A 26765-nucleotide genomic window follows, 5' to 3' on the forward strand; every position below is an offset into this window, starting at 1 on the left:
ACCAGCTGCCCTTTGGTCAGGAGCTGCGGATAAAAATCCCAATTCCTGCCCGGTTCCGGGCAGGAAGGGGGGAGATGGAGTTTCCCAGAGCCCCGCCCGACTGGCAAAGCGGCGCGGCTGGAAAGGCTGCCCGGAGCAGGCCGCAATGCCGCCGGGAGGCTTCCGAGTGCGGCCTGCTCCGCGGTGCCTCCCCTCAGGCCGCAAGCGGCAGCGAAACATGCGGGGACCGAGCAAGGACCCGCCCTCCGCCGGGAGAGCCCGGCCCGGCCCGGCCCGGGGTGGTGGCACCTCTCCACACACCGCCCCCCGCCCGCCCCGCGCAGTCCCGCCGTCGCTCTGCGCATGCGCGGACGCCCCCTCGCTCGAGCCCATTTCCAGCCGCTCCGCCGCGTTGGCAGAAGCGCGCGGTTGCGTCGGAAGTGACGCCATCGTCCCGGCCTGGCAACCGTTACCAGGGTAACCGGGAGGCGCGCGCGGGCGCGGGGGACTACGGACGAGGCCGACCCGTCGCCTCAGGGCGCTGCCGCTCGATCTGGTGCGGCCCTCGGCGGACCCGGCTGGCGGTAGGGGCCCGGGCGCCGCCCCCGCAGTCTCTGTGAGGGGTCCGACCTTCCTTCGTAGGCCGCGGGGCGCCCCCCCGGGTCTGAGGGGGCGGCCGGGCTGGGCCCCGCCGAGCCTGGTGCTGCCTCACCGCCTCTGCGCTTCCGTGGGCCTCGCTGAGGTGGTGCCTTTGCCCGCCCTCCCGGCAGCCCCCAAGTCCCTCTTCCCGCCGAGGCCTCGTGACGTCTCTTTTGTCTTTCCTGCAGAGGTTTTTTCCAGGACACGATTATGAGTGATCAAATCCAGTTCATTGTTGAGAAGCTCAATCAGGAGCCCTTCAAGAAGAACTACAATTTAATCACGTTTGACTCCTTAGAGTCAGTGCAGCTGTTGCAGCTGCTCAATGATGTTCTAGGGGAGATTGACCCAAAGGTAAGGCAAGCAATCAGAGGTGCTCAGACCTGTGTAATTGCGAACATATTAAATGGGCTTGACACAGAAATTTGCTTTTCTTTCGGTCTGGCTCTGTATAATCTTGTGGCATATTTGGTTTACCAAAATAGCTTGTATGAATCTTCCTGGAAATAAATGCCTGGCAAGAATCCTTTCTGTCTATGTGTATTTGGCAAACATCTATGTGTTTTTGGCAAACCAGGAAATGTTTCTTGGGCCAGGGATACTGGATCCCAGCCCCCCAGAGACTGATGACTGTATATTTTTCCTTGGGAGTCAGGATACAGATCTTAACTTGGTTCATACTGACAACCACTGTGTTCTTAAGTCAAAAATCAGACTGTCTTGCACATGTACAGAGGGCAGGAACTGATCCAGAACTGAACCTCATGATTTAGCTGTTGCAATAGATAATGAATCCCGCTCCTTTGAGGCTACCAAAACTGTAAGAGATCGTTCATACATCTGGGACATAGATGAGGTCCCATGAGCTGGGAGAATGTATATCTAGAATAAATTTATCTGAATACACATGTTGGAAAAAAATCCATTCAAAGAAAATTGAAGTTTGGTGATAAAAAGGGTGTTCTGTATGGAGCATCTCACTTCCTCGATGTATCATGTGATAAATGGATGAAATAAATTCTTTCAGTGTTGTTAGTTAATTAGCATGACTTTGACAAACAGTGGATAATTAATTTTTTTTTTAAACTGTATAGCATGCTGTTGACATTAGAGAGGAGCTGCCTGAACAAACAGCTAAAAGAATGTTGAGTCTTCTTGGTATTCTTAAATACAAACCTCCAGGAAGTGTATCAGACTTGTAAGTATCTTTTTGTCTACAAACCATGGTAAAACGTCTTTTACAGCTTATACGGTAACGACCTTTAACTCAGTAGTTGTGCGTATTTTTGACCTCCACTGTCCCGGTGGGTATGTGTAACGCCTTGAAGACAGCTCCTCCCTTGTCCCTATAGAGCATGGTATAGGGGATGCCAGCAGAAGGCTCCTGCAGGTGTAGGCTGCCCCTCGGGCCCTGCTGCAGCAGCTGCTATTGCGGAGCCAGCCAGGAGAGGGTGCCGCATGACTGGCAGGGTCAGTCCCTTCCCCAGCCCTTTCAGACCAGCCGCCCGAGGCTGGATTGTACCCTCCTGCGCCAGGTTGTAACCCAGAAAACCCACACTCTTCCCACATTGCCTTTATTCCCGAAGAATATCGCAGAAAAGGAAGAGTCGTGGTTGCTGGCTTTAGCCTTTTGATGTATTATGGGGTTTTTATCGATCTCAAGGTAGCAGAATCGGCATCATAAATAGCAAACCGGCATCATGAGTGTTTTCTCTTTTAACAGCATTAAGAAAATCATTAGGCAAGTGGAGAGGGAATGTCAAAATATTGCAAATTGTTTGTTCCAAGCCAGTGTTCTTTAGTTTGAGATTTATTGGTATTTTCCTTTTGTTATTTTCATGTAGGAGCGCATTTCGCCAAGGGTTAGTTACTGGAAGCAAAACTGTAATTCATCCTGTCTTACATTGGCTTCTTCAGAGGACCAATGAACTCAAGAAAAGAGCTTACCTGTCACGTTTCTTAGTAAAATTGGAAGTGCCAGCAGAGTTCCTACAGGATGATACTGTGGCTGACATCAACAAACAGGTACCATTTTTCATGAATGCCAACATTTTACGTTAATTAATTAAACTGCCAATAGGAGGAGGGATAAATGAATCATGTTCAAGTGAGTTATGTTAAGAGCATGTTGGAATCAAGGGTGAGCAAAGATTTGTAATAAGAAATACGTGTCTTTGCTGCCTTTCTTCCAATAACCGTGAAATTGTACATTAATAGGTAGCATTGAATTAAAAGGTTTTAAACCCATTAAGTACTGGGTACTAAATAATGTTCGGAGCCATGTTGGTGAAGACACATTTTTATTTTTTAATTTGTAAACACTTTTTTTTCCCCTATGAACTATGACATGGATATATTACCACTTCAGACTAGTCTAGAAAATGTTATGACCAAGTCTCCTAATTGTCAATTAATTGTATGATATTTAGCTCCTAATATTTATACTAGCCTTATCCCACTTCTGCCTCAACCATTTATTTTTTTGTGAATAAGTAAAAAAAATTATTTTTCCTGGGCTGACATTCCTACTCATTATGTTCCCACTTCTTTTGTGAGCATTAAATGGTGATTTTTAGATAGTCAGAGTGGGTGGGTTTGAAATGTAAAGCTTATAGTGAACCAAAGTTATGTTTTTAGATCCATATTATCTGAGGTACATATTTACCTAATTTTTATCCAGTTTTCTGTGCCTTTTGTTATGTATAGTGACTTGCAAAATCACAGTGGTTTTGAACATTTGTAACAGATAACTTGATATATTCACTGTGCACCAGCAAAGCTGTATAATCTGACTGAAGGTTGACTAAGCCTTTTATTTTTTTGTTACCACTACCAGTATTGGATTTATAACTTGGAATAACTAAGCAGAAGCAGCAAAGAGAGAAAGGAATGCAGATTGTATGTTTTTTCAGTATGTCACAGTCTTAGTATGTATAAATATCCAACTCCATTATTTCCATTACGTAAGATGTGTTCCTTTTTAGGATTACAGTAATATAAAACCTCCTTACTAAACTAATGCCCTGCTGATTAATTCAAAACAGAAGTTGGGGTAATATAGTGCCTTAATGTAATTTAACATTACCATGCAAATATTTATATATTAATGAATTAAAGAATTAGCCTGAAGTATTTAGATAGACAAGCTCAATAGTGTATTTTAAGAGAAACTTTGCAAACATGAGCGTTTGGAAATCTTCCAATATGGTCAAGTTTTATGGGTGTATAGAATCAAGCTCAAATGTACTTTTGTAGATTATTGAAACGAGATACTCAGAGTACTTGCCACCTTCCCAACTGCTTTGTGATTTGGACATCAGATTGGCTTCAGTGTGTAATTTAAAAAGTAAGCAACTCCAGGCATAAAACTGGTTATCCAGTCTTCAGTGAGTTGCCCTCAGGTGACAGGAATCTTTCCACTGCAGGAACCTGGGTGTTCTTCTGTCATTTGAGTGTCTCACTATTTTATCTTCTTCTCAGTAGCCATTTTATTGCTTTTTTTGTTTTTTGTTTTTTTTTTTTTAAATTAATACCAGCTTGTCAGTGTGTGCCTGGTATTGAAACAAGCAGAAATGAACAGAGCATTCTAGATGCTGGTTCACCAGGGTTTTATAGAACGGACTTGCTGCTTCACTGCTCAGGGATATGATGCCTTTGTTTGAACTGGCCTTTGCCGTTGCCATTTTGTGTTCAACATTCATATCAATTGCTCTTTCCAGGAAGTAAAAAATGACTTGATATTCTCTTCTTAGATTTTTCCATCTTACTGAATGCCTGTTTCTGTGGAGATTATCTTTCCTTATATCTCAGCTTGCATTTCTCCATGTTGAATCTAAATTTATTTCCTATCCATATTTCTAAACTCTTTCTGTCCCCTGTTATTTCTCTACCCACACAGACTTTCACACTGCCTCTCAGTTTAAGATTACTGGTGGGCAATGTACTAGTGTGGAAGTAGCACACTGTCTACTGCTTTCTAACTACCGAACTACATATATCAATCTCTATATTATACTGAGGGCATGATTATGCAATGTGTCAAAACTATTTCTCACATGTTAAGTCAGGTGTGCTCTTGGACCTTTGCTGGATTGAAGCTCAGGGCTCTATAGATTCAAGCCCCATTGCTTTGATCAAGCATGTTGTTAGATCAAGCTTTTCCTTTTTGGGCTGATAAATTTATGTGTGTGATATACACAGATTTATACTAAGAGAGAATAATTTGTTAATATAGCATTGTCCCTTTCAGATAACATCTTATCTTCCTGTTTTGAAAATATACTATGTATTACAAGGGAAGAGGTGAAAATACTGAAGAAATTGTGAAACTTCTGTGTGTACCTTCAAATAGAAGATAATTCACTGTGATTTTTTTATTTTTGCTTTATAAATTGACAAGCTTTTGTGATGAAAAAATGCCTTTAATTCCTGTTCTTGCCATATTTCTATATTTACTGTCGTATAAAGCTACATGTTGATCTGAAAATCCTTAGACACAGAGCTCATTCTGCATGGTTTTTATTTCATTTTGTAGTATGAAGAACTCATGGAAGCATTTAAAAACCTACATAAGGAGTGTGAGCAGCTCAAAACATCTGGTTTATCTACTGCAGAAATAAGAAGGGTAAAAAAATCTGACAAAATTGCACAACATTTGTTTAGATTTTTTTTGAATGTCAGTTCTATTTTTATTGGTTTTGTGGACTCGTAGTGTATAAGTTGTAGAGGTCAGAGCTGGTAGGCACTGCAACTGCCTTTTTGAAACTGGTCTCTGTTGGCAAACAGATTAGAAAGTCCTCGCTCGTGCTTAGAGCTGAGCTTTCTGAAGCAGATTGGGAAACAAGGCTGCCAAGACTCTGTTCAGCATGATTTGCAAATATTACAACTCCTTTTCCTGTGAATGCAAACTGATACAAGGCCTGTTGCTTTACTGATATCAGGTAATGATTTCAGAGAATTTTGAATGATTTAAGAGCTTAAGTCAACAAAAATGACGATCCTGTGTGGCCAAGGTGTTAAGTAAAGATATTTGCTCTGTTTCAGCAAAATATTTAAGCACGGGTACAGCTTTCCAGTAAGACATATGGACAAGTTAAGCAAATGTTGAGATAAGGCCTAAATTTGGAGAATTTATTTCCCTTTGTCATAACTATCAACCTCTGGAATACTGCTGTTGTAAGATAGGATTAAAGGAGAATAATAATCGGATACATGTTTTAGCACTAGAAAGTGTTTCTTTTAACACAATTTTAATACAAAAAGTGGCAGCAAACGTCACTTGTACACAACTTCATGCAAAATTGTCTGCCAGGAAGTGAGTAATGATGGTAACATTAAGAACATGTTTGACTGCATCAGATGTTGAATCCATGTTGATTTTTGCTTGGTTGTTTCTGTTTGTTTCTTTTTATTCTAGAGAAATCCACCTGCTTTTATCTTAAACGTTTACACTAATATTCAAGGATGCAGATGAAGAAATGTTAGCATAAAGAGTGGGAACTGTGGGCGAAGTAAGAGAGAAAAGAGAGATTGAAATCCTGGATGTTCTGATCATAGATCAATAAAATTATAACCGCTTCAGGGTATTCAGAGAATTCTGATTTCATATTAAGCTGATCAGAATTCAGTACAATCCACATTATGTTGTAAGTAAATTAACATTTCTTTATCTACCTTTTCTGCTTTTTAGGACATCAGTGCAATGGAAGAGGAGAAAGATCAACTCATCAAAAGAGTAGAGCGTCTTAAGAAGAGGGTAATAAGAGAAGTAACGCAGTTACTTCAGTGTCATAATCCTTGGCTTGCAACTCTGATTTTGGAATGCAAACAAGGATTAAGATAAACATACTGTATGTCTAGGAAGGAATCGAATAACTAATTGACCCACAGGGAATCTCCCTAGGCGCTAGTCCAGAGCTTTTAAGAATCTTGAGTCCAGTACTTTGCTGTCATTTCTGAGTAGTAACATGTATGGAAAGGAAGTGCTAAGTGGGCTTGTGAGACATATAATCTCTTTAATTTATTTCTCAACTATCTGACAGTAACATGCACTATTTATCCACTTGCTGTAGGTGGAGACAGTACAAAATCATCAACGAATGCTTGAAATAGCAAGACAGCTTCGCTTGGAAAAAGAGAGAGAAGAATCTTTGTCTCAACAGAAACAAGAACAAAAAAATCAGGTACTGACATAAAAGCATACCTATTAAAATAAATAGTTGTTGACATTTGATTGGGAATCAATCAGGAGTACATCAGGGACAACAGTACAGAGTTTCTCCCAACACCAGAAAATTAAAACCCATTTAAAATATCTATGTACATTTTAAGGGAGGAGGCTTGGCCCTGCAAGTTTTGAACACCTCATTCAAGGTACTTGGCTGCCTCAGCTGCCACTGACATCATCATTTAGCAGTCCCAGGAAATGTTCCATGACTTATTGTTGTAGCACCCAAAGAGAATTCTTTATATTTATGGTAGTGAGCAAATGTTTCCTTAGTTTGATTTGTATCTCTCTGCATCTGCACTAAGATTTCAGGGGCTGAAATCTTAACACAGAAATTACCTCAGCTTTTTGCTGAGGGGGATTTTTGCTTGGGGACAATATGGATTCAGGAGCAACCTTGGGATTTTTGTTCTCGAGTTGGGCAAAAATGGTGTCCTGAGAAGCACTGGAAGCAGTTGACATCTGAATGTAAGGGTGGGTTTTATTCCTGAGCTATGTTGTCAAAGCAAGATACTTTAATAAAATCCAGTGCTATATTGTTATATCCTCTCGCCAAATTCTGTAGCATGAACTTCAACACTGTATTAAAAGGGGAAAACCCCCCAGATTTCTAGTAGTGCCATCTATATCTGGGTGTGGAATCAGTGTGAATCAGTAGGCTTTCAAGCTGTTGGGTCTTTGCTTGAACCTGAGTGAGATCACAAGTAAAATGAATGTGATATCCAGCTAATTCCAGTTTTTAGTACACATCAATCTCTAAATCACAAAAATCCTAATCAACTGGGTATTGTTTGGCAACAGGCTTTCCAGTGTGCTCACAAGTTGGACAGTGGACTGCTGTCACAACTCAGTTGCATTGCAAGAACTGCAGTATAAGGATAGTTATCTGCTGCAATCCTGATTCTTGCTGTCTTTTTTTTTTCTGTTGTTCTAATGTTCAAGCCACCCATATTTTTGGTTGAAAATTGTTTAATGAATTTCTGCCATAGAGAAAATATCACTTGGGAGTACAAGAATACTTTCCTCAATTAACACTAAAGAATACCAAGTAAGCCCAGGCCAATTGTTGAAAATTTGTTTTGGCACATTTCCTTGTGAAACAGATAATCACCAGATGCTTATAGCTCCTATTATTTGTATTTGGGGTTCTTTTTGATACTATCTTGTTTTAGTTGATTGAATGAGCTTATGTGTGTCCAATTCTCTCTCAAAAGTTGTTCCACGCGGAGCAGAGGCTGCGAAGAGCACAGCTCCAGCTGAAGGAGATGCATCATGCAGTAGTGGATTCAAAACCTGAAAGTAAGTAGTATTCTATAAAGGCTTGGGGTTTACACTTGTGTTAGAAATTAAATCAAAACTGGATGGCTGTCAGTACTATGGTAGTGCCAAAAAATGTGTAGGAACTTAAGAGAATCTAAAGGAAGAATATGTTCTAAAGGTACGTGCTGGAGATCCTAAGGCTGAATGTGCCTTGCCACAAAAAGCCAGGGAGACAATCACAAGGGAGATGATATCAGTCATATTTTTGAGGTTCGCTTTTTAAAAGATCTTAAAACAGTTAATACTGAATACTAACCATAATACTCTACAAGAAAAAAAGCAGCTGGAACTACAAAGGGTTGGAAAAAGCAGAAACCTCTTACTAAATCAGAATTTTGTCTTTTCTGTTTGTAATTGGGCATTGGTGAAATACTGCTTCTTAAATTTTCTCAATGAATGTACAAATACATTGAATACTGTGTTTTATTCAGTCTAGATGTGGTTTTCTAGTTACCCTCTATAAAATATTTGAAAAGTTTTAAGGCCTGTATGTTACCGTAGTGCAATTTTGTGTTGTAGTTTTGTATGGTGCCAAAAATAAAGCTACTTCCTAATTAAACTTTTTTCCTAGATTATGAGTTATATATACACACACACAGACACTTATATAAGACTATGTTTATAAGTATATACACTAGATATAGCTATATATTAAAGCCTATATATTTATATATTAATATATTTGTTTACATATATGTTCTCGTTATATGACTAGCTGATTGAGTTGTATCTTGCTGTATGATATTAGAAATAGCAAGATTGCTTCTCATTTTCAGTGATATCTTAGTCTGCCAATAACCTCAGCAAAATAAATTATACTACTTATGGAATAAGTTAGTACTCTATAAGCATTTCTAAAAATAGCAGGTGGGAAGGAATTGCAGTTATTAGATAAATGCATAACTAACTGTCTCCAAAGGCTACAATTTGACAACCTCTAGGTTTCTGATGATTTAATCACTGTGAAGGAAATGTAACAAGGATTAGCCTGGCAGTTTGACAGCAAAACTGGGAGCCAGTTTAGGGCTCAGTGTTTCAAATGTATATGAGCTTTGGCAAATCACTTAATCCCTTTCAGTTTGTTTCTTGCACTTGGTTATTAATAACACATCACAGGACTGATAGAGGTTTTATGTGCTGTTCATACAGGCATTGGGGTTGGTTTATAGGGAAATACTTTACTGTATGTGAGATAGCATGAACGTTTAAGACTCGGAATAGTCCTTTTCACAGGGCTTTTCCAGTTGCATTCTAAGTTGCTGTGGTAAAAAAAAATGCCATAGAATGAATCTTATTATATGTATAAATTACTTCTAAAATGATAGAATCTGACTATTTATCGATTTAAACTTAGTAAAGTAACTAAGTTTAAATTGTCCTACCCTTTCAAGTACATTTAATATTCCAGTTGCATGATATAACTGCTTTGGCAGCTGTTTAGAGGTAGAGAATTTTTTTCAGTCACCACCACATTGTGTTGTTCTTACTTCGCAATTTTACTTTAATTTTTTTATGATGCTCATCAGCCACTGAACCACAAATGGAACTAAAAGAGTATCTGAACTATCTTCTTTACTCAAAGGGACCTGCAGTGGATTTTGTAACTGTTCCATTTTTGCAGTAGCTATCAGAGAGTTTATATAGGAAAGCTGTGTCAACATTTCTATTTCAGTTCCTGTTTTTTTTTTAAGGCCAATGGAAACTTAATGGGTTCAGTTCACAGAAGCAAAGGCAACATAATAAAAAGGCAGTAAATATGTCATTTAATCATTGAGATGAAAATAAAGATAAAGTTAACATATTTAATTTCCTTATCTTGAGTCCTGCTCGTAGCGGAAAAAAAACGTGTTTAGATGTTCTGAAGAAAACTTGGAGTCATTACTTAAGAAAACTTGTGTTGAAATTTTGCCCAAACAAAGACTTCAAGACTTAGCTTTGTAATTGCTTTTTCCCCATAGTAGTTACAAAGACACTGCCTGTAGTAGCAATTATAGAACGCCAAATGTGTTTTTTAAATAATTGAAATTAGGTCACCACAGTGCACTGAATAGGATTACATTTATTTTAAAAGCTTTGTTGGTCTGCAGTTAGCACAATCTATTTTATTTTAAAAATTCCCATTAGCTGCAGTTTGGTACCTCAGCTGCCTACTCGTATCAGTATAGCTTGTATGCTGACAATTCAACGACTGGTTGGTAGGTGTGGGTTTTCACTGGAAGTTAGATACTTTCCTTTACGAGAATTTTCTTCCATTTTTAATACTTCAGGTGTTTTTACTTCCAAAGCAAGATAAAATGAAACAAGTTGTTGTTAATGAGTGGCAGCTTTTTTGTTTGTCTTATGGATGCATGCTGCTTTCATTACTTCATCTTATAATTAATTTAGGATGAAGTACTTTAAAGAAATGTAGAGGAACTCTTTAAGGAATGCAACTAGCACATATTCATGAGTGTCATTAACATGCAAGTAGAATCAGTCTGCTTTAGCTGTGCCAGGAGAATACAGCTTATGGTTAGTAGTTTTTTATCTTAGAAATACAATATTTAGAAGATTTTGTATTGTCTCATGAAAAACAATTGATTATTATGAGATGTTTTGTAGGCTCAAATTGATCATACTGGTTTCCGCAGTACACTCCTTCCCTGTTTATTATAAACTTATTATGTATAATAATAAACAGTAATAATAATAAACAGTGTATATGTATAATAATAAACAGTGTATAATAATAAACAGTATGCTGTTTAACTACAGAGAGGCAGTTGCTGCTGGTAGCACTAAGTATCATGAATTTTGCAGTTTCTGGGTTTTTTTGTGTTGATGTTGTTGTTCTGGATATGAATAGTATTTTTATTAACACTGACCACTAGTTTGAATAACCTGGCTCATGCTTTCTCTGCAAGATTGCCATCTTTTTGCTTTGAATATCTGCTGGCACTAACACAAATTTTTAATGCCAAGAAGCGAACTGAGTTACTGAAATTCTTGATCTCTGTCCATTTTCAGAACATTATTGTTCACTTTATTGGCAGAAATATGAAGAAGTGGATGACTAGCATGAAAATATTGATTAAAAGAATGTGTTACGGTGATTATTGTTGGTAAACAGTGAAAAGTGTAATTTATATATTTCATTAAGTTAATATGTAGTAATAGATTTAGAGCACTGAGAACTTCAAAGATACTGGTCAAAGTGGAATTGCTTTGTACAGATACCTATTTTATGTCATTCTGAACACTTGATGAAAAATAGAAATTTAGGATGCTATTATTTAAATATTCCATTTGAATGAAAACATTAACATTTTTATTTCCATAGAACTATCTTTCCCAAAAATTCCAAGTTTAAATGATCTCCACCAGTACTGAAAACCACATTACAATTAAAGTTATAGATATATTTGGTAAAGGAGAATGGCTTAGGTGTAACTTTTTTTCCATCTTTAAATGATTATATTTAATCTCAGTTGATGCAAGGTCACGGGTAAAGCACTTTTAAGCTAACTTGGTGTCTTTGATGAGAATAGAAGTCTGGTTGGTAAGATTAATAGTATTGCTATGGTTGACTTTTTTAAGACCATTGACTCTTAACCTTTACCCCATTTTGAAGAACAAACAAGGCAGCAAAAACTCTGCATGACCTCAGTTAAAAGGATTAAAAGGAGTTTACTAAAAGTTGTAGAAAGAAAATGAATCAGGGAATCATCACTGAGTGGATGTGTTTCTAATTGGGACACGCAGAAACCAATGTTTGGTTCTTTTTTCTCTAGTATTTACATCAGATACCTGAAAGAAAACAGTAAATGATCACTGGTGAAATTGTCAGGTGAAATAAAAATTTGGGAAATGCCTGAATAATGAGGAGAGCAGGTTGTTGATTTGCGGTGACCTTAATCACTTAGGAAGCCAAGCCCATGCCAAGAGTATGTATTTTAAGGAAGAGCAAAATGCCACAATGTAGTTGTGGCATATGCAATGTAGTTATAGCACGTGGGACTTGTGACTCTGAAAAGGACTTGTGGGTCATGGTGTAACAATGGTAGAACTGGAGCTCCCAGTGTCAAAGATTTGGTGCTATCCAAGCATTTATTTACGGAAGAAAATGGAATAAGAGAGTTATATTACCTCACATTTTAACTCTGATACGTCCATCACTGCAACACTTGAGTCCATTTACCAGAATTCAAGAATGTTGAAAGGTCAGAGAGATTTCAAAGAGCATCAATAATAATTATAAACATGGAAAGCATAACAGTGGCAAATTCAGGAAGCTTTTTCATTTTTGAAGGAACTATCTAAGGAATGATTTGCTCATAATCTGTCAGTGTTTGCATGTCCCAGGCCTCTGTTTAATACAGGGAAATTGGAAGTGATGTCATTGGAAGCTGTGGATGGAGTCATTTCAGTGCTCAATACTTACTGAGGATGATTGTAGAAAGGGAAGCGAGGGCTTTGATATAAGTGAATGCCGTGTGGAAGTCTGTTCGAGATGTGCTTTTGTCGTGGCCTTCCTCTGTGATATTAAAGGAGGAGTTTGCAGATAGTCTATAAAATGAGTGCTCTTCTTTTTCTTCTTTTTTCTTCTTCCCTTTTTTTAGAAAATCAGTGTTGCAAATGATTTTGGTATAGGATGCACAATTGATAGCCTGTAGAGGGAAAAGAAGTAGGAAAACTAGTAGGAGTCTGAGCACAAGGTGAATCGAGTTTTAGATCCATTAGCAGAATTATGCAGAGAAACTTGCCTCTTTTCTGCGTGACTGAGCAAGCACTAAGAAATTCTTTCTCCCATCCCTCTCTTTGTAATAATAATAATAAAAAAAATTTGAATGGAAACATGAGTTGCTGTTAATAGCTCTCCACATGTAAATACGTGGTTGGCAGAACCTTGCTAAAATAACCTTAGGGCACAGAGCCAGACTTTCTGGGCAGCTTACGTATGTAGATTTTGTAACCATAAGTCAATGTTAAAACATTAAAAACAGAATTTACATGTGTAATGGAAAGATTTAAAGTATGCTTGCTTTTCTTTCCTCTAGCCTGGGAATTTGAAGAAAGAATGTTTTACACTGAAAAAAAAAATTAAAACAAGAGCTGCCCTATGTTTTGTTTTTTAAGGTTCTGTCAAGCAGCAAAAATTGCTCTTCCGTACTTCTCCGTATGTTGAATCGTATCGGAGGAAAAATATATCCAATATATTTAGGGAAAAAACTACATTAGTCATGAGGGATGTTGACATCATCATGTCTTTCCCCATCCAGATGTGAAGTTTTAACTCGCTTCATTGCTTCTTGCACTGTCAAGAGTAAGCATGATGCAGAACCAGTCAGTGTTTAAAAGAAGTTGATAGTAGCTCTGAGGTTATCGAGAACTAAATCTAGATAGTGGTCAAGGTTATATACCCTGTGAAGTCAATAGGTCCCCACTCTTAGGAAAGCAATTGTCTAGGCATGGTTATTTCCTGAGTTTAGTGTCATTTCTACAACAAATTATTTAGGCATATACATTTTTATAAGAAAACTGGAGCAGTACAAGAAATAAAGTATAGGCTATATATGCAGATTGTTTTTGCTGCTAAGAGGAAAACAAGAAACTTGTTTGATTAAATTAAAATATTAATATTTAATATCAGAATACTTTAATTGATATCCCTTTGATTTCCACACCAAAGATCTTGGTTATAAATATCAAATTGGAAGTTGTGTTCCTAGTGAGTTCTGAGGTGATAATTCAGCTCACAGTGTACGTGGGAAGCTTTGCTGCATTTGCAGAGGTGGTAGATTTCTAGTGAGACATTAAAATGCAGTCCCTCCTGCCCAGCTCTGTCGTGGGCTGAGGAAGACTGGAATAGAGTTCTTCTGGAAGAAAGAAGTGGGAATTGAGTAGGTTCAAGTGTGTTTCTCAAGGTATAGCTGTAGTGCCAAGTACATAATGGCTGTTGCATACATAGAGTAACTCCGCTTACCATTCTGAAACCAGTATTGAGGCAGTTCGTTTTGCACAAGATAAATGACCTTACCACAAAGGGGAAAAGTTCATGTCGTAGTGTTGCTTCTCATAAACACAGAAATCAACAAACTAAACTGCTGGAAAAGAGGAATTCCCACTCATTTTTAGTTTGTGTTGATTTTGTTAGCAACACTGCTTTCCCTAGGGTCTGTTTTCTTTCTGCTAGTTCTTGAGGCTTTCTCAAGAGCTGATGGCTTATTTCCTCTCTGGCAGCTAAACCAGCTTTCCTTTCAGTCTGAGCTGGGAGCAGAGGGTGAGGAGGATCTATCAGTACGGTGTTTCCAGAGGTAAATAGCGGCAGAATAATGGGGGACCCTTTCCTAGGCTTGTATTTCACTTTGTTGTGACCTCCTTTTGTCAGTCAGTGATATGGTCAGCAGGCTTTTTAGCCTGAGCGCCAAAAACTCTGCTTTCACCTACATCCTTTCCCATCTCTGTTTCAGCAACGTCAAGTGTATTATTGTGTCTCTGTACTCAAGCTTTTCTCTGCTTGTGCAGTATATGGAAGAGGCGGAGATTGTGAATGTCTTGTTTTTCTTGTCATTTCATGGTAATTCCATATTCTCCCAAATATGGAGAGAACACCCCCCCCCCCAAAAAACAAAACAAAACAAAAAAACCAAAAACAAACCTCCAGCAAGTAGTTTTAAAAAGTTCCTACTTACCTTTTAGTCATCTAGATAATGAAAAATATTCTGAAATACCTATTCCCACTCTCATCTGACATATAATTTCCAAATCTTACCGTAGGCCTTGGCACAGGTGTCTCGGAGGAGTAATTGCACTAAACTGCCTGTTGTCAGCAGAAGAATGTGCAATTTAAATAGCTGCTTTATTTCATTCTACCACATTTTTCTAGCTGTGTATAGTTCTTACCTGAATGTACCTGTATTTATTTATAAATTATCTGTTAAGGAGGCTAAATTACCTCGCCAGAGCCAAGTCATCATAAGCACGGTAACGTGCAGTGTGCATCAGGCTTGTGTAGAGCAAAATGTATAAATGTGGTTGCTTTACTCAATGGAATTTTGGATGTTACCTAGCAATTCCTTCTTGTTTTTTCTATTATTATTTTCAGAATTCTCAGTCCATCTATTGACCTGAGATTAAACGCTTGTTCTTACAAGAAAAAATCATCTGCTTGGTACAGAGAGGCAATTTGTAAGTGTTCCAGGAGTATAAAAGACCCTTAAAGTAGGCATACATTCAGTTCTGCTCATTTTAAGGGCTTTTTAGATGCCAGTTTAGAATAAAGTTTTCTTTTAAGGCAGAATTTTGAAGGATACCAAAAATCTGTACATGATGTAGGCCAAATTAAGATCTTTGTACAGATAAAGGATTCACGCTGAGATAATTTGTAGATGAAGTAATTCACACAAAACAATGACCTATGCACTCTGTGGGTTAGACCAACTTCAGGTTGCTTGCTCCACTGCTCCAACCAGGACAGTTCCAAGTGATTACAAGCTTCAAAAAAGCTCTGACCAAGTCCGCATAGCTGTGACAAGCTCTGCTGCCCCTCACCTTGTGTGTGCATAAGCACCAAAGTCTAGCTCTCAACTTTTAAAACTTAAAAAGAATATAATTCATAACAAGAACAACAAAAAGTAACATAGAATCCAATATCTTGATGTGTGGAAGATACACATGGGGTTAATGACTTTTGATATCAATGCTGCCTGTTGGATTTTGCATCCGATTCAGCTAGAGTTTCATGTAAGAAGGGTTTTACCTTTATTGATAAAAAGAATCTGTCAAGGAGTTAACAGTTACATGTTAGAGCTACAGATGGATAATAATATATATTATATTGTTTAACATCCAGATTAAAAATCTAAGTCAAGCAACTACCTGTTTCTTTGAGCGTTGAAGACTCAAATGTTATGCTGTTGTAATTGTAATCTGCTGCTGAATACTTTAATGTGTTGGTGAAATCAAACTTAATTATCCGCCACATTACTTTTATAGACACACAGTGATTTAATTTGTTTTTAAGGCTTAATGAAGAAACTAGAAGAGGAGATAAATTTCAATTCATACCTGGTTACTGAAAAAATACCTAGAGAGCTTGAAAGTAAGAAGAATTCAGCGTATTTCTTACAAAAGGTGGTTGCAGAGCCAGCTATGAGTCAATCTGATCTCAGTGTACTTGAAATCAAGGTAAGTTGACCAAGGTCACACTAAATTTGTGTTCTGTAGCATAGTCTGAGGTTGTTGTACACTGTAGTTTTCTTATCCCTACTTTATACATATCCTTGAGAAAATCTTTCATTCCCAAAGGACCATCCCTTCAGTTGTAAAAGAAAAGATGTTTAATCACTAAATGAAAACTCTCAGATATACTTGGCTGTTATCACAGCACGGCCTTAGACAACTTGTTTTTTTAAAGTCAGCCTTCTATTATCTCAGTGCCTTAAAAAGGAGCTGAACTGCACTAAGCGTGATACTGTCGTGCATTTTATAACATATAAACCAGGAATTTATTCACAGAAGGGAGTCTCTATGCCATCTTCGAATTCAGGCCTGTTCTACCACTAATAACTTTTGTAAAGGAATAGAATTTATATTTTTTTCAGGTGTTCGAGTATTTTTAGTCCTATTGAGCACTTTATTTCAAATCCTTTGCTTACAAAGTACACGGATATTGCTCATGGAAATCTTAGGGTAATGCCCAACACTGTACCTGCGTTACGTTTTGACTTCACAGGATTTCAGCACATATTTACACTGCTGGCTTATCAGCACTCATCTAGTTAGCAGAGAATTAAAGGAAGGTTGCTAGGGCTGTGGTTTCCATGGCTGATGAGAGTCCCAGTGTAGCATTAAGTCAGGACTGGAAAAGCTGGAATCAGTACACTGGTGTAGCTATGAGTTTCCAGATGCAGTAGGCTCTAAATCTTCAGCTAGAACGAAGATCAACAATTTGAGACTCTGGACAAACACGTACATTTTGCAGCAGTGGAAAAAAGGTACCGTAGAGCTGGAATATGATGGTCTGTGACTCTTCAAAGTATTGATGAAATTTGATATCACTTAGTTTTTATTTGCTCCCCTTTAAACTTCTGATAAATGATTGAGTGAAAAGGAATTTTAATTAATATCGATAAAATTACATTTTTCACATAGTATGTTACAACATCAGTCTTTTTTGTGTCTGTACCAATTCACATTAGTTTTCTTTCCACGTACACCAGTTTACTTCATTTTCAGGGCCAACGTCATGCTTCTGCCTTATCATAAAGGCACAGAACTGGAAATCCAAAAACATAGCCCCTTCCTGGCCAATACTTAATGACTCATTGAGTTTTTTGGGTTTGTTTTCTCTGTTTTAAAAATGGAACTAGCTGGATTGTAAATCTAGTTTGCAAAGCATTTAATTCTTGGAGAAGACAAAGAAATAAAACTCCATTTCCTCAGTTTTCTACTCTATCTTGCAGATAAATGAAGTAAATGCACAAATGAATCAGCTTATTGAGAAGAGAATGATGAAGTATGAGCCAATTGACAGTAAATTTTCCATGTATCGCCAACAGGTGAGAAGGAACAAAACATTTTTTTAAGCAGTAGCAGTTATGTGCTGAGTTTTTCTTTATTTAGCATAAATCAGTAGAAGTACATAATAATGAAGGACAAAAAGAAAATAAATAGCTGTTGAACATATGTGTGTTTAGGGCTGAGTCAAACAATTGCTTTCAGTCATGTTAGTGACTGCTGTCCTTAAGCTGTTAGGTGTTGCTCTTCAGCTACCTCACAGTAATTCTGGAAGGATCATTTTGGAGGAGCTATTTTGGTAAAGCTCCAGCTGTGGACAGATTCTTAAAACACAGCGTGTGGGCTGACTGCTGCAGCCAGACCTGGATGCAAAGCTTGCTTTCAGTTATGTCCCTTGCTTGTGTTTGACCGATGCTAATTTTCCCATTACGTCTGTTAAGAAGGTATTCTTTGATTTTTCGTCCTGAGGCTATAAAATAGTCTTTCTGTAAAATAGGCTGTCTGATCTAGTCTTAGTAAATTCAGAAGTTATCAAAAGGATTTATGAACTCTGCAATTTTCAGAGCTTACACAGAAATATAAGTGATTTCTTTTCCAGGCAACCTGTACCGCTGCTAATTTTATTGAAGATTTTCATGATGATGCTTATGGTGACGGTTTAAAAAAATAAAAAGACTTAAGTAAAACGTATCAGTGGGAGGAAAAAAATTGTGATAAAATGTATACTGCAGTTCGATCACATATGCAATATGAAACACACCATTTTGTTTTGTAAGATATGATCTTCCCTAAAGAAAAGCCTGCTACCTAATGTGCTGGTACCAAAGACAACTGGCTTGTGATAAAATTATGTTCAGCAGAGGAACCACTCCAGGAGCTCAGGTTGTGGCTGTGAGTTGAAAGCGTATGGAGATCTTTGCTTTGTTCTGCTAGGGACTGGCTTCTGTTTCATAAAATAATCATATATATTGTACCACAATTTGTCACTGCAAATATCTTTGTAAAAAAAGCAAAGACCTGAGATACTACCCCAGCAAAATTCTGTTAGATATAGTTTTAGAAATAAACTGGTCCTTTTAACCTAATGTGAGAAAGGCGGTGTGTATTTTGCTTCATTTTTTCTTAAGTTTTACTGTTCATATGAAGAAACCAACCGTGCCCCCAAATTCAGGCACGTGCATCTAAATTAACATGTTGTGTTATTTAAAAATATTTTAAAATAGTATACTTTGGCAAGATAAAAATCCCAAATCTGTTAGCTTCTGGTCAAATGTTAGGTACTATTAAATAATATTGTATAAAATACTATTTTTTTAGATGCTTTATCTTCTAGATTAAAAAAAAAATCTGTAATCTACACTGTTGCTGTACTGTATTGCTGTATTTATCGTCTTCTAGCTATTTGCCAAGATTTAGTGGCTCGGTTCTGCTGTTATTAGAACATATTTCTGTAGGTTGGAGTAGGTTGGAGTTATAAAAATCTGTATTATGACATTTGTGAAATCTTGGATAACTTTCCAGTTAAGCCATGTTGGTGTATCCTACATATGCACAAAAAAGGATTAAGCAGAAGAAATGGAGCAGCTAAAATGCCTACCTTTTTCTTCTGTGAAAAAATGAGGTGAAAAACTGTAAATCTAAAATGTGAAATACATTAACATGAATCTGGGAAAAAAAGGTGTGCTTGAAATCTTGGCTGTACTGAGGAAAGTTGGGAGTCTGCAATCAACTCAATGAAGTTGTAGTTTAACCCGCTGTATATAAGGCATAATCGATGCTTTTTTCTTTGCAAAGAGACAGGCCCACATTTCCTAATAAAAATCAGTTTTTGACAGTTAGAATGTGGTTTCAGTGGTGCAATGCCTGAAATTTAATGCATGACATTTTACTAATGATTGAACAAGGCAATTTTTACTTTACTTATCTGTATGCATTTTTAATGATCACGCAGGCATCTATAATTTCCCGGAAAAAGGAAGCCAAGGCAGAAGAACTTCAGGCTGCTAAGGAAGAGATGTCCAGCACTGAAAGGCAGATGCTACAGAAGACCAATCAGGCCCATGAGTTAGAAGGCTCTGAAGTTCTGAAAGGGGATGAGGTATGCAATAGACCAGTGGGTATAAGGAAGAGGAAATTTGTGAGAGATGGATCAATTTTTGTTAACTCACAATTTCCTTTTAACTTTACGTTGCAATAGCTGCTTCTACAGTATCTTACCTATTTTTATAGTATGTTGTCAAACTACATGGCCTCAGCATTGCAACAGGCTGTCCTCTGCTTTTTTTATGCACATTTTGTCATCGAATTCCAAAAGTAACATCTTTGAAGGCTTTTTCTTTTTATTGTGCAGGTAGTACAATGCTGTCCAATGCTTTCAAATGCTTTCCAGTATTTATACTGTAGCAGTGCTTGATTTGTAGCTATTTTCAAATTATTAATTTCAATTATTCACATTGTACCTAATAGAGTGGAAGGTATATGAGGATTTGATGTTGGGCTGTCTTAACATTCCAGATTCTGAGTCAAAATAATATCAATATCATTACAAAGGTATGATGGTAAATAACTAGCTATAAAAGTTAAAAAACTAACGAAAAATAACAATTAAGGGATTAGGAGTTCAAGTGATAAGTCACATAGATTAATTTTATTCTTTTATGTCTATTAAAAATCTGTGTTACTATCTGTTCTCTATACGATATATGATCATAAAGCATAATACCAGCAATTATCAGCAATGCACTTAGTCCTGTTATATTTATTACCCACAAAGGTTTTTACTTAAAAAATTTTCCCAGAACCTCCTGAAGTTCCTCTGCAATACAGAGTTTGACTAGCACAATCAGTGTAGTTCTGGCAAAGTTATATTTGAAGCTGTACTTATCAAAGCAGCTCGCTCTTCTTCAAAAGTTTGCGGAGAATGAGGCTGCTGCAGCTGGGTAGTGGTTTGTCAGGAAAATGAATTGACTTTTCTTAAGACAGTAATTTTTCTCAGCTTGGAAGAAGCCTGCTAAGAGTACTTACAGGCAGAATCACTAAAGCAAAGAGCATTTTAGCGGCATCATTCTCTGATTTAATGTATCTTTTAATTCCCTCCATATTGTGTTAATTTGCGCTGCCATCATTTATCAAGAGTAACGCTCTTTGCTTTCCTTTTCTTTGTCTATTTCTGTGCTTTTTTTACATACTACTCAATACAAGGGAACGCCCTTTGTAGAAGGAACTCCCTTCCTGATCCCATAGGACATGCCTGCTCCACAAAGATCAGTTTTCTTGTAAGGAGTCTTAAAGAGTAAATCAAATATGGAAACGTGTACACTCATGCATAAAGGCTGCCTGTATAATATGGAATCCATGCATATTTCACTTGTGCCTTCTTGCCTTTCTCCTCTTCTGTAAATCAAGATGAAAACTGCAGGTGGAAGCAATGGCACAGAGACTTTTAAGAACTAAGACTTTGAGTTTTCTTACTGAGACATACTATGCACATTCCATAGGTGTTCCATAGGTAGCCATAATAAGATCACTGCATTAGATTTCTCTCCATTACAAGGTTTTGAACTCTAGTGTGCATGTTGTGAGAGTCTTTGACAACTTTTTAAGTAAAAATAAAAACAGAAAGTAGACAATCTGTGTTTCATGATGTGTGATGGGAAAGAAGTGTTTAATCAACAAGAATGCATTACCAAGACAGCAACATATGTTTTATATTACCTGTAAATGCGCTGTAAGGTAAGAAATAATTCCTGTTGTTCTTATTCTTGAGAGGGACAACATGCTCTTATCCATAGAAATTCAAGGAGAGCAGGGTAGGAGGGAGACACAGTTACAGAACCTCATTAGAGGCTTGATAATGAAAAATTCAAGTTAGTTGTCTGACACAAGGAAGAGGCTCAAGAAAAAGACAAGACCTGTTTAGAACATAACCTGTATTCCTTTTGTTCAAACATGTTCTGCTTTTGACTTTTAAAATCTTTTCAAGTCTTCATTGTGAGGAGTGAAGAATAAATGACTGAGCACTTTGGACAAAACCATCAGCTTAAAGTAAGAAGTGTTTGTCTTTTCATAAGAAGCATTTCCTGTTTTGTAAAATACTTTCTGCACATTGGCCCAAGGAAGCTGCTGTTGTACAAGCTGTGTCCTGTTCTTGTTTATTACTTCATTAGGTATACTGTAGTGGTACTCACGGGCACCAGTGTAAAGCAGTAAAAAGAGTGTTTCTTATGGCTAAAAACTAGGAAAGCATTTGAATTCTTGATGATGTTGATAGCTTCTTTTTCAAAGGTTGCAGTTTCCTCATCTGGATAATGGAGATCGTGATATTTAATTTTTTTGTAAATGTCTGCTGCCAAAAATACTGCATAGGACCGTGGTACTATAGTTTTCGTATCTCCTTAAAGTACGTTGCAAACGCATATTATGGAACAGTCCTGCTTCAGAGTCCAGGTTGTGAGAAGACAGGACTGATAGATGAGACCAATAAATTGTCAGAGAAGAGGTGATGAAGCAAAAGGGATGTGAACAGGTTATGTCTCATCAGTAAAAGTCTCGGTTCATCACTCACCAGACAACCTTTTGCTATAGATTTGTTTCTGGTATCTTTATGCTTTTAAATTTGTATTTTCTGGTTCAGTGCTCAGTTACTCCAGCTTTGAGCCAATACCAAAGGAAATCTTGATTAATGTAGTGGTGAGTCGCTGTTGCAATACGTATGTTCAATGGGGACAGAAAGAAGTAGTACTTTCAACCTTCACTTTGCACTCTCTGACAACCAAGAGCTTCCTTACACTTTCTTGTTGCAGTCGAACATATTTTACGTTTAGTTCCTCCATTTTCAAAAAGGAAGGAAGAGGGGTTTTTAACAAATAGGTTTGCTGTCTTAAATTTAAAATGGGATTTTAATCCTGCCTCGTTTAACCTATCTAAATGCTACAGTTAAAGAATTCTCTTTCTCCAATACCCAGTATTTCTCATCTTCTCTTTGTCTCGCTTCACTGTGTCCTCTTCTATCATGGCACTCAGAAGACTTGGCAATCGAAGAATTGGTGCCTTCCTAGCTTGTGCTCCCATACCAGTATTTGGATCTCCAGTTGAGGTCTTCTTAGCACTGCATTCACCAAAAGGTCAATCCTGGCTTATGTTTTTAGGTGCTAGCGTTCTGCTTTCTTCTCTAATCATAAAAAGGAATCTTACAGCATTCCAGTTGGTTTGAGAGGTTGCGTAGCTAGATAGAACTTAGAAGAAACAGCAGGGGATAACCAATTCATTTACATCAAACGCAAAAAGGTAGGAATAAATTGTCTGCTTTGGGGATTATGAAATCTTTTTCAGTACTTCAAACAAAGTACAATGAGCATGGAGCAAAGTTGGCAGGCTCCTAGCTGCAGCTGTCAGATCCTGAAAATTAGGGAATCAAATGTTGACACTTAGAAGGCTAGATGGTTCAATTACAAGTGATCCTAGGTAAAGCTGTGATATTTTTATCTCTTTACACAACGCATTGTACATTTCAGAGTTCAGCATTAGGGCCCCAAGAACCTAGACTTTCCCCAGGTATCAGAATAGAATAGTATCATAGCTGTGCTTGGCTGCAGTAGTTGAAATGAATATGTTTTTGAGAATGTGGCATAGAAAGTCCTATCAGTTTATTAATAGATATGTGAGTTTTGCATATTCATTTACATAAGGAGTTTAATTTTTTTGATAGACATGCTCATCCATGCCTACGTGCCCCCTGGTAAAACAATACCAAAATGTTTCAGTTTGCAGAGAAAAAAGTCAGTCTTGGACCACAGATGTTGTCGCTTCTCCTCCAAAACTGTCAGGTCCGTCTGAATCCACCAGCAACAGTTATCTTGGTCGAAACTGGGTGGATGGACTTTTAAGAGAGTAGCTGTAACGGAGCTGTATTAAGCCAGAACCCAGGATATATTATCCTATCAGTCTGCTGTCTTTCTCTCAACTTTTAGCTAAGGTTCTAGGTACAGTTACATTCCTGTCTGTCAAAGGCTCCTTACACATGAAAATAGGAGAGTAGCTGGTAGTCAAGTTGTGAGAACAGAAGTGGCAAATCTGTAGGATTCTTACAGAAGCCAGAAGCTTTTTGCTGTAAGAAGTTAACCAGCATTTAGGCCAAATGTATGCAGTGATTCAGACAAATCTGAATGGAACTGAATGCTCTTTCAGCACCCACTGGCATGAATAAATAATCAATTTTATTGATCTGTGCGTTGTCAGTGATATCTGAAAATGGTTTTTCATTAAAAAAATCCTGATTGATCCAAATTGTTAGTAATGCCTACTTTAATACTTCTCTCCTGACCAGAAACAAGCACTCCTAGAAGATACATCCTACTTAATGCTAATGAAGAATTTTCCTGATTGATCTGTCATACTTTCATTTTAACAGATTGAAGTAATACTGCTTGTATCTTTTAGAAGTTTGTCTTTCTATGTATGAGTTATTAACTCTAACAGTGGCTGTACTAGCTTAAACTTAGAGCCTCTTAGGAAAAAAACCTGAAAATCTGTCATGATCAGGAACTTTTCCTAACTGAATTTTAATACTTTGGACAGCCTGTGTCCCGTTAATTGGTCTAGTTAGAAAATGAAAACATCTGTTCCTCAATTCTTAGTAAAAAAAGTCAGCGAAGATTTCCTGCCATTATTGTGCTTGTGCAAATAATTTTATTAACAAAACTGTTTATTTGGAACCTTGCTTACATTATGCATTTCAGAAATAAATTTTTTTTTACAATTAATACTTTATTTTCTGTAGTACTTTTGTGTGAAGACTATTTTGATTACTATAACACAATCAAATCGATGCAGTAATCCAGAAAATACTGTTTTTAAACATTTGCCTCGAAAGTGCAGGATTAATCTGGGATTTGTTCTTTTCTGAAAACAAGCTTACCCATTTTCTCCTTTAATGATAATCTTGGAATAAAAACCTTGTGAAAACTTCACATGGGGCAAATGTTAGTTTGAAGGAGAAAAACAATGGGCTTATAGTGGAAGCAGAGGACTAAGCATTAGTGGAGCTGGGCTTTGATCCCAGTTCAGCGGTGCACTGAAGCATGTGGTGAACATGATTATGTTCTTTCCTGGAGGGAGGTAACCTGCCGGGCTCTATATGGTCCTGGAGAAGTCATCTTAATAGCCGTGATTCAATTTTGTTGTATTTAGCATTGTCGTAATAATTACTTCACAAAAGTGTTGCAAGATTTAACCAGGTGATAGCAATCACTTGCAGATTGTGGTAAGTGGAGAAGCATAAAGTCCCGGCATTGCTGGTTTCTTTCAATAAGAGTGGAAGACAATACAGGAAATCTGGCCAGAGGTGCTAGATACCTGCATGCTGCAGGACATCATAGGAGCAATGGAAGTGCTGTTTTCATTCACTCTATTTCATAATCTAGATTCCATGCTTGTTACGTTACAGTCACCCATAAAAATAGCCAAGTGAAAAAGCATAATCTTTCTTTGCTTTCATTTGGATAGTTTTTATATCTCAGGGGGCTCTGACTCGGCCAGCAAACATGGGTCTCCAAGCTTGTTTACTTTAACTTGAACTCAGTGCCAGCATTTGATTCTTGTCCAGTCATTTAATCTTTGAAGCTTAAATAGCTATTTGTGTTAAGTTGCTTGAGAAAGACAAGCTTACTAGTGGACATAGCCTTGAATGGTACATCACTGTGGGCACTGGCAGATCCATGGGAATTCTGTAGGTTGAGCCTGCTGAGTTTCTACACGGGGAGCAGTTGACCTGGTCTCTGGGAAAATGCTGCTGCTCAAAAATGGATCCCTTTTGGTTGGTTAACTTTAAAGCGGTATGGCTAGACAATGTTACTCTTTTGTGAACTATTCAAATTATTTAAAAGACCTTGTACCGCAGTAAAAAATACAATGTTTTATAGCATTTTAAGGGCTTGATTTTTCATTTACATATAGATGGGAGCATGAGATGTATAAAGCTTCAGAACTAATGCTTACACAAATGAAAGCACTGGTATTTTACAAGAAGCTTATTTACAAGTTTTGGAAACCTGTGGAATGATTCTCAGCTTTTAGGCTGAAGAAACCTAATTTTGCCATAAGACCCCTGCAAGCTGCTGATTTAAGTAGAGTTAAATTTAATAACTCCAGCTCTGAATTTGGCCCTGGATCTAAAGAAGCCTTCAGTTAGTGAGATTTTGAGAGGTTAATCTGGGCTGCATTTGGAGTAGATGAAGTCTTTTGAAAATTCTGCCAAACTATTGATTGATTTTCTATGGCTATTATCATTTTGCTACCGTTGTTTATATCTTGTTTTACCTTGTTTGCTGCAATAAAAGCTATGTGAAAGGTTAAGTTTGCTTTTAAAAAGCCAGAGATTGCGATGAAAGATAGACATCTATGTCCTAAAATGAAGAGGTTTCACTTGTCAATGTGAGAAACTTGTAGTTCATTTTAGATGAAATTTTTATTATATAGCCCTAACTTAATCAACTAATAATAGAACATAGGTGGAATCAGTTCTTTAATCAACAAGATCTTTTGACTTCCATTGTAAAATATATTATGCTTTGAATATTGAATATGCAAATACTCTACCTCCCACTCGAGCTATTTTCAAGACCTTAAAAGTAGCTATAGAAGTGAAGAGAAGAATAGTTTGCTTTTCATTCTGGGCTAAACTGACAGAAAATCATTCAGATTTGATAGCTGTGTGTGGTCACGTATTAAGTAAGTTTAATCCTTTACATCATTCTTTACTACATTCCACTGGTCAAATGAAATATCTCTGGAACTACTCGATCAAGACAGATGACTGTGCTCCCCTTAAATTTTCCTCAGTTAGTTGGAGAGATTGTATTTATATTTTTATAATCTCTTGAAAATCACAGAAAACTTGGTATTGTCTAAGCAATTAAAAAAGTCTTTGATATTAACTAAGAGGATATACCTGAATTTGCTATGAAAAATAATTAATTCTGGTAATACTATATAAGTGTGCCAATAATATAACAAAGACAGTGCGACTGTAACAGAACTGCCTCCGCCGTGCAGTGCTGTGGCTTAGGTGACCTTGTCTATCCTTGTCCTAGGTAGTACGCACAAT

At 37.4% G+C, this 26765-nt stretch overlaps 1 protein-coding gene across 1 annotated transcript in view; it reads left to right on the top strand.

The window, feature by feature from the left end:
- Positions 1 to 828: 828 nt before the first annotated feature.
- The window catches only part of IFT81 (intraflagellar transport 81), a gene marked incomplete at both ends in the record, with an annotated part of 39199 nt that continues 13262 nt past the window's right edge, over positions 829 to 26765 (top strand). The window contains 10 exons of the mRNA XM_082007940.1: positions 829 to 972; positions 1713 to 1816; positions 2463 to 2643; positions 5153 to 5242; positions 6308 to 6373; positions 6690 to 6800; positions 8059 to 8143; positions 16167 to 16330; positions 17608 to 17703; positions 19614 to 19760. Of these exons, the coding sequence (XP_081864066.1) occupies positions 829 to 972; positions 1713 to 1816; positions 2463 to 2643; positions 5153 to 5242; positions 6308 to 6373; positions 6690 to 6800; positions 8059 to 8143; positions 16167 to 16330; positions 17608 to 17703; positions 19614 to 19760 (1188 nt within the window). The remainder of the gene's footprint in view (positions 973 to 1712; positions 1817 to 2462; positions 2644 to 5152; positions 5243 to 6307; positions 6374 to 6689; positions 6801 to 8058; positions 8144 to 16166; positions 16331 to 17607; positions 17704 to 19613; positions 19761 to 26765) is intronic.

Source organism: Phaethon aethereus (genome assembly GCF_964289735.1).
Source record: "Phaethon aethereus genome assembly, chromosome: 17".
Taxonomy (NCBI): domain Eukaryota; kingdom Metazoa; phylum Chordata; class Aves; order Phaethontiformes; family Phaethontidae; genus Phaethon; species Phaethon aethereus.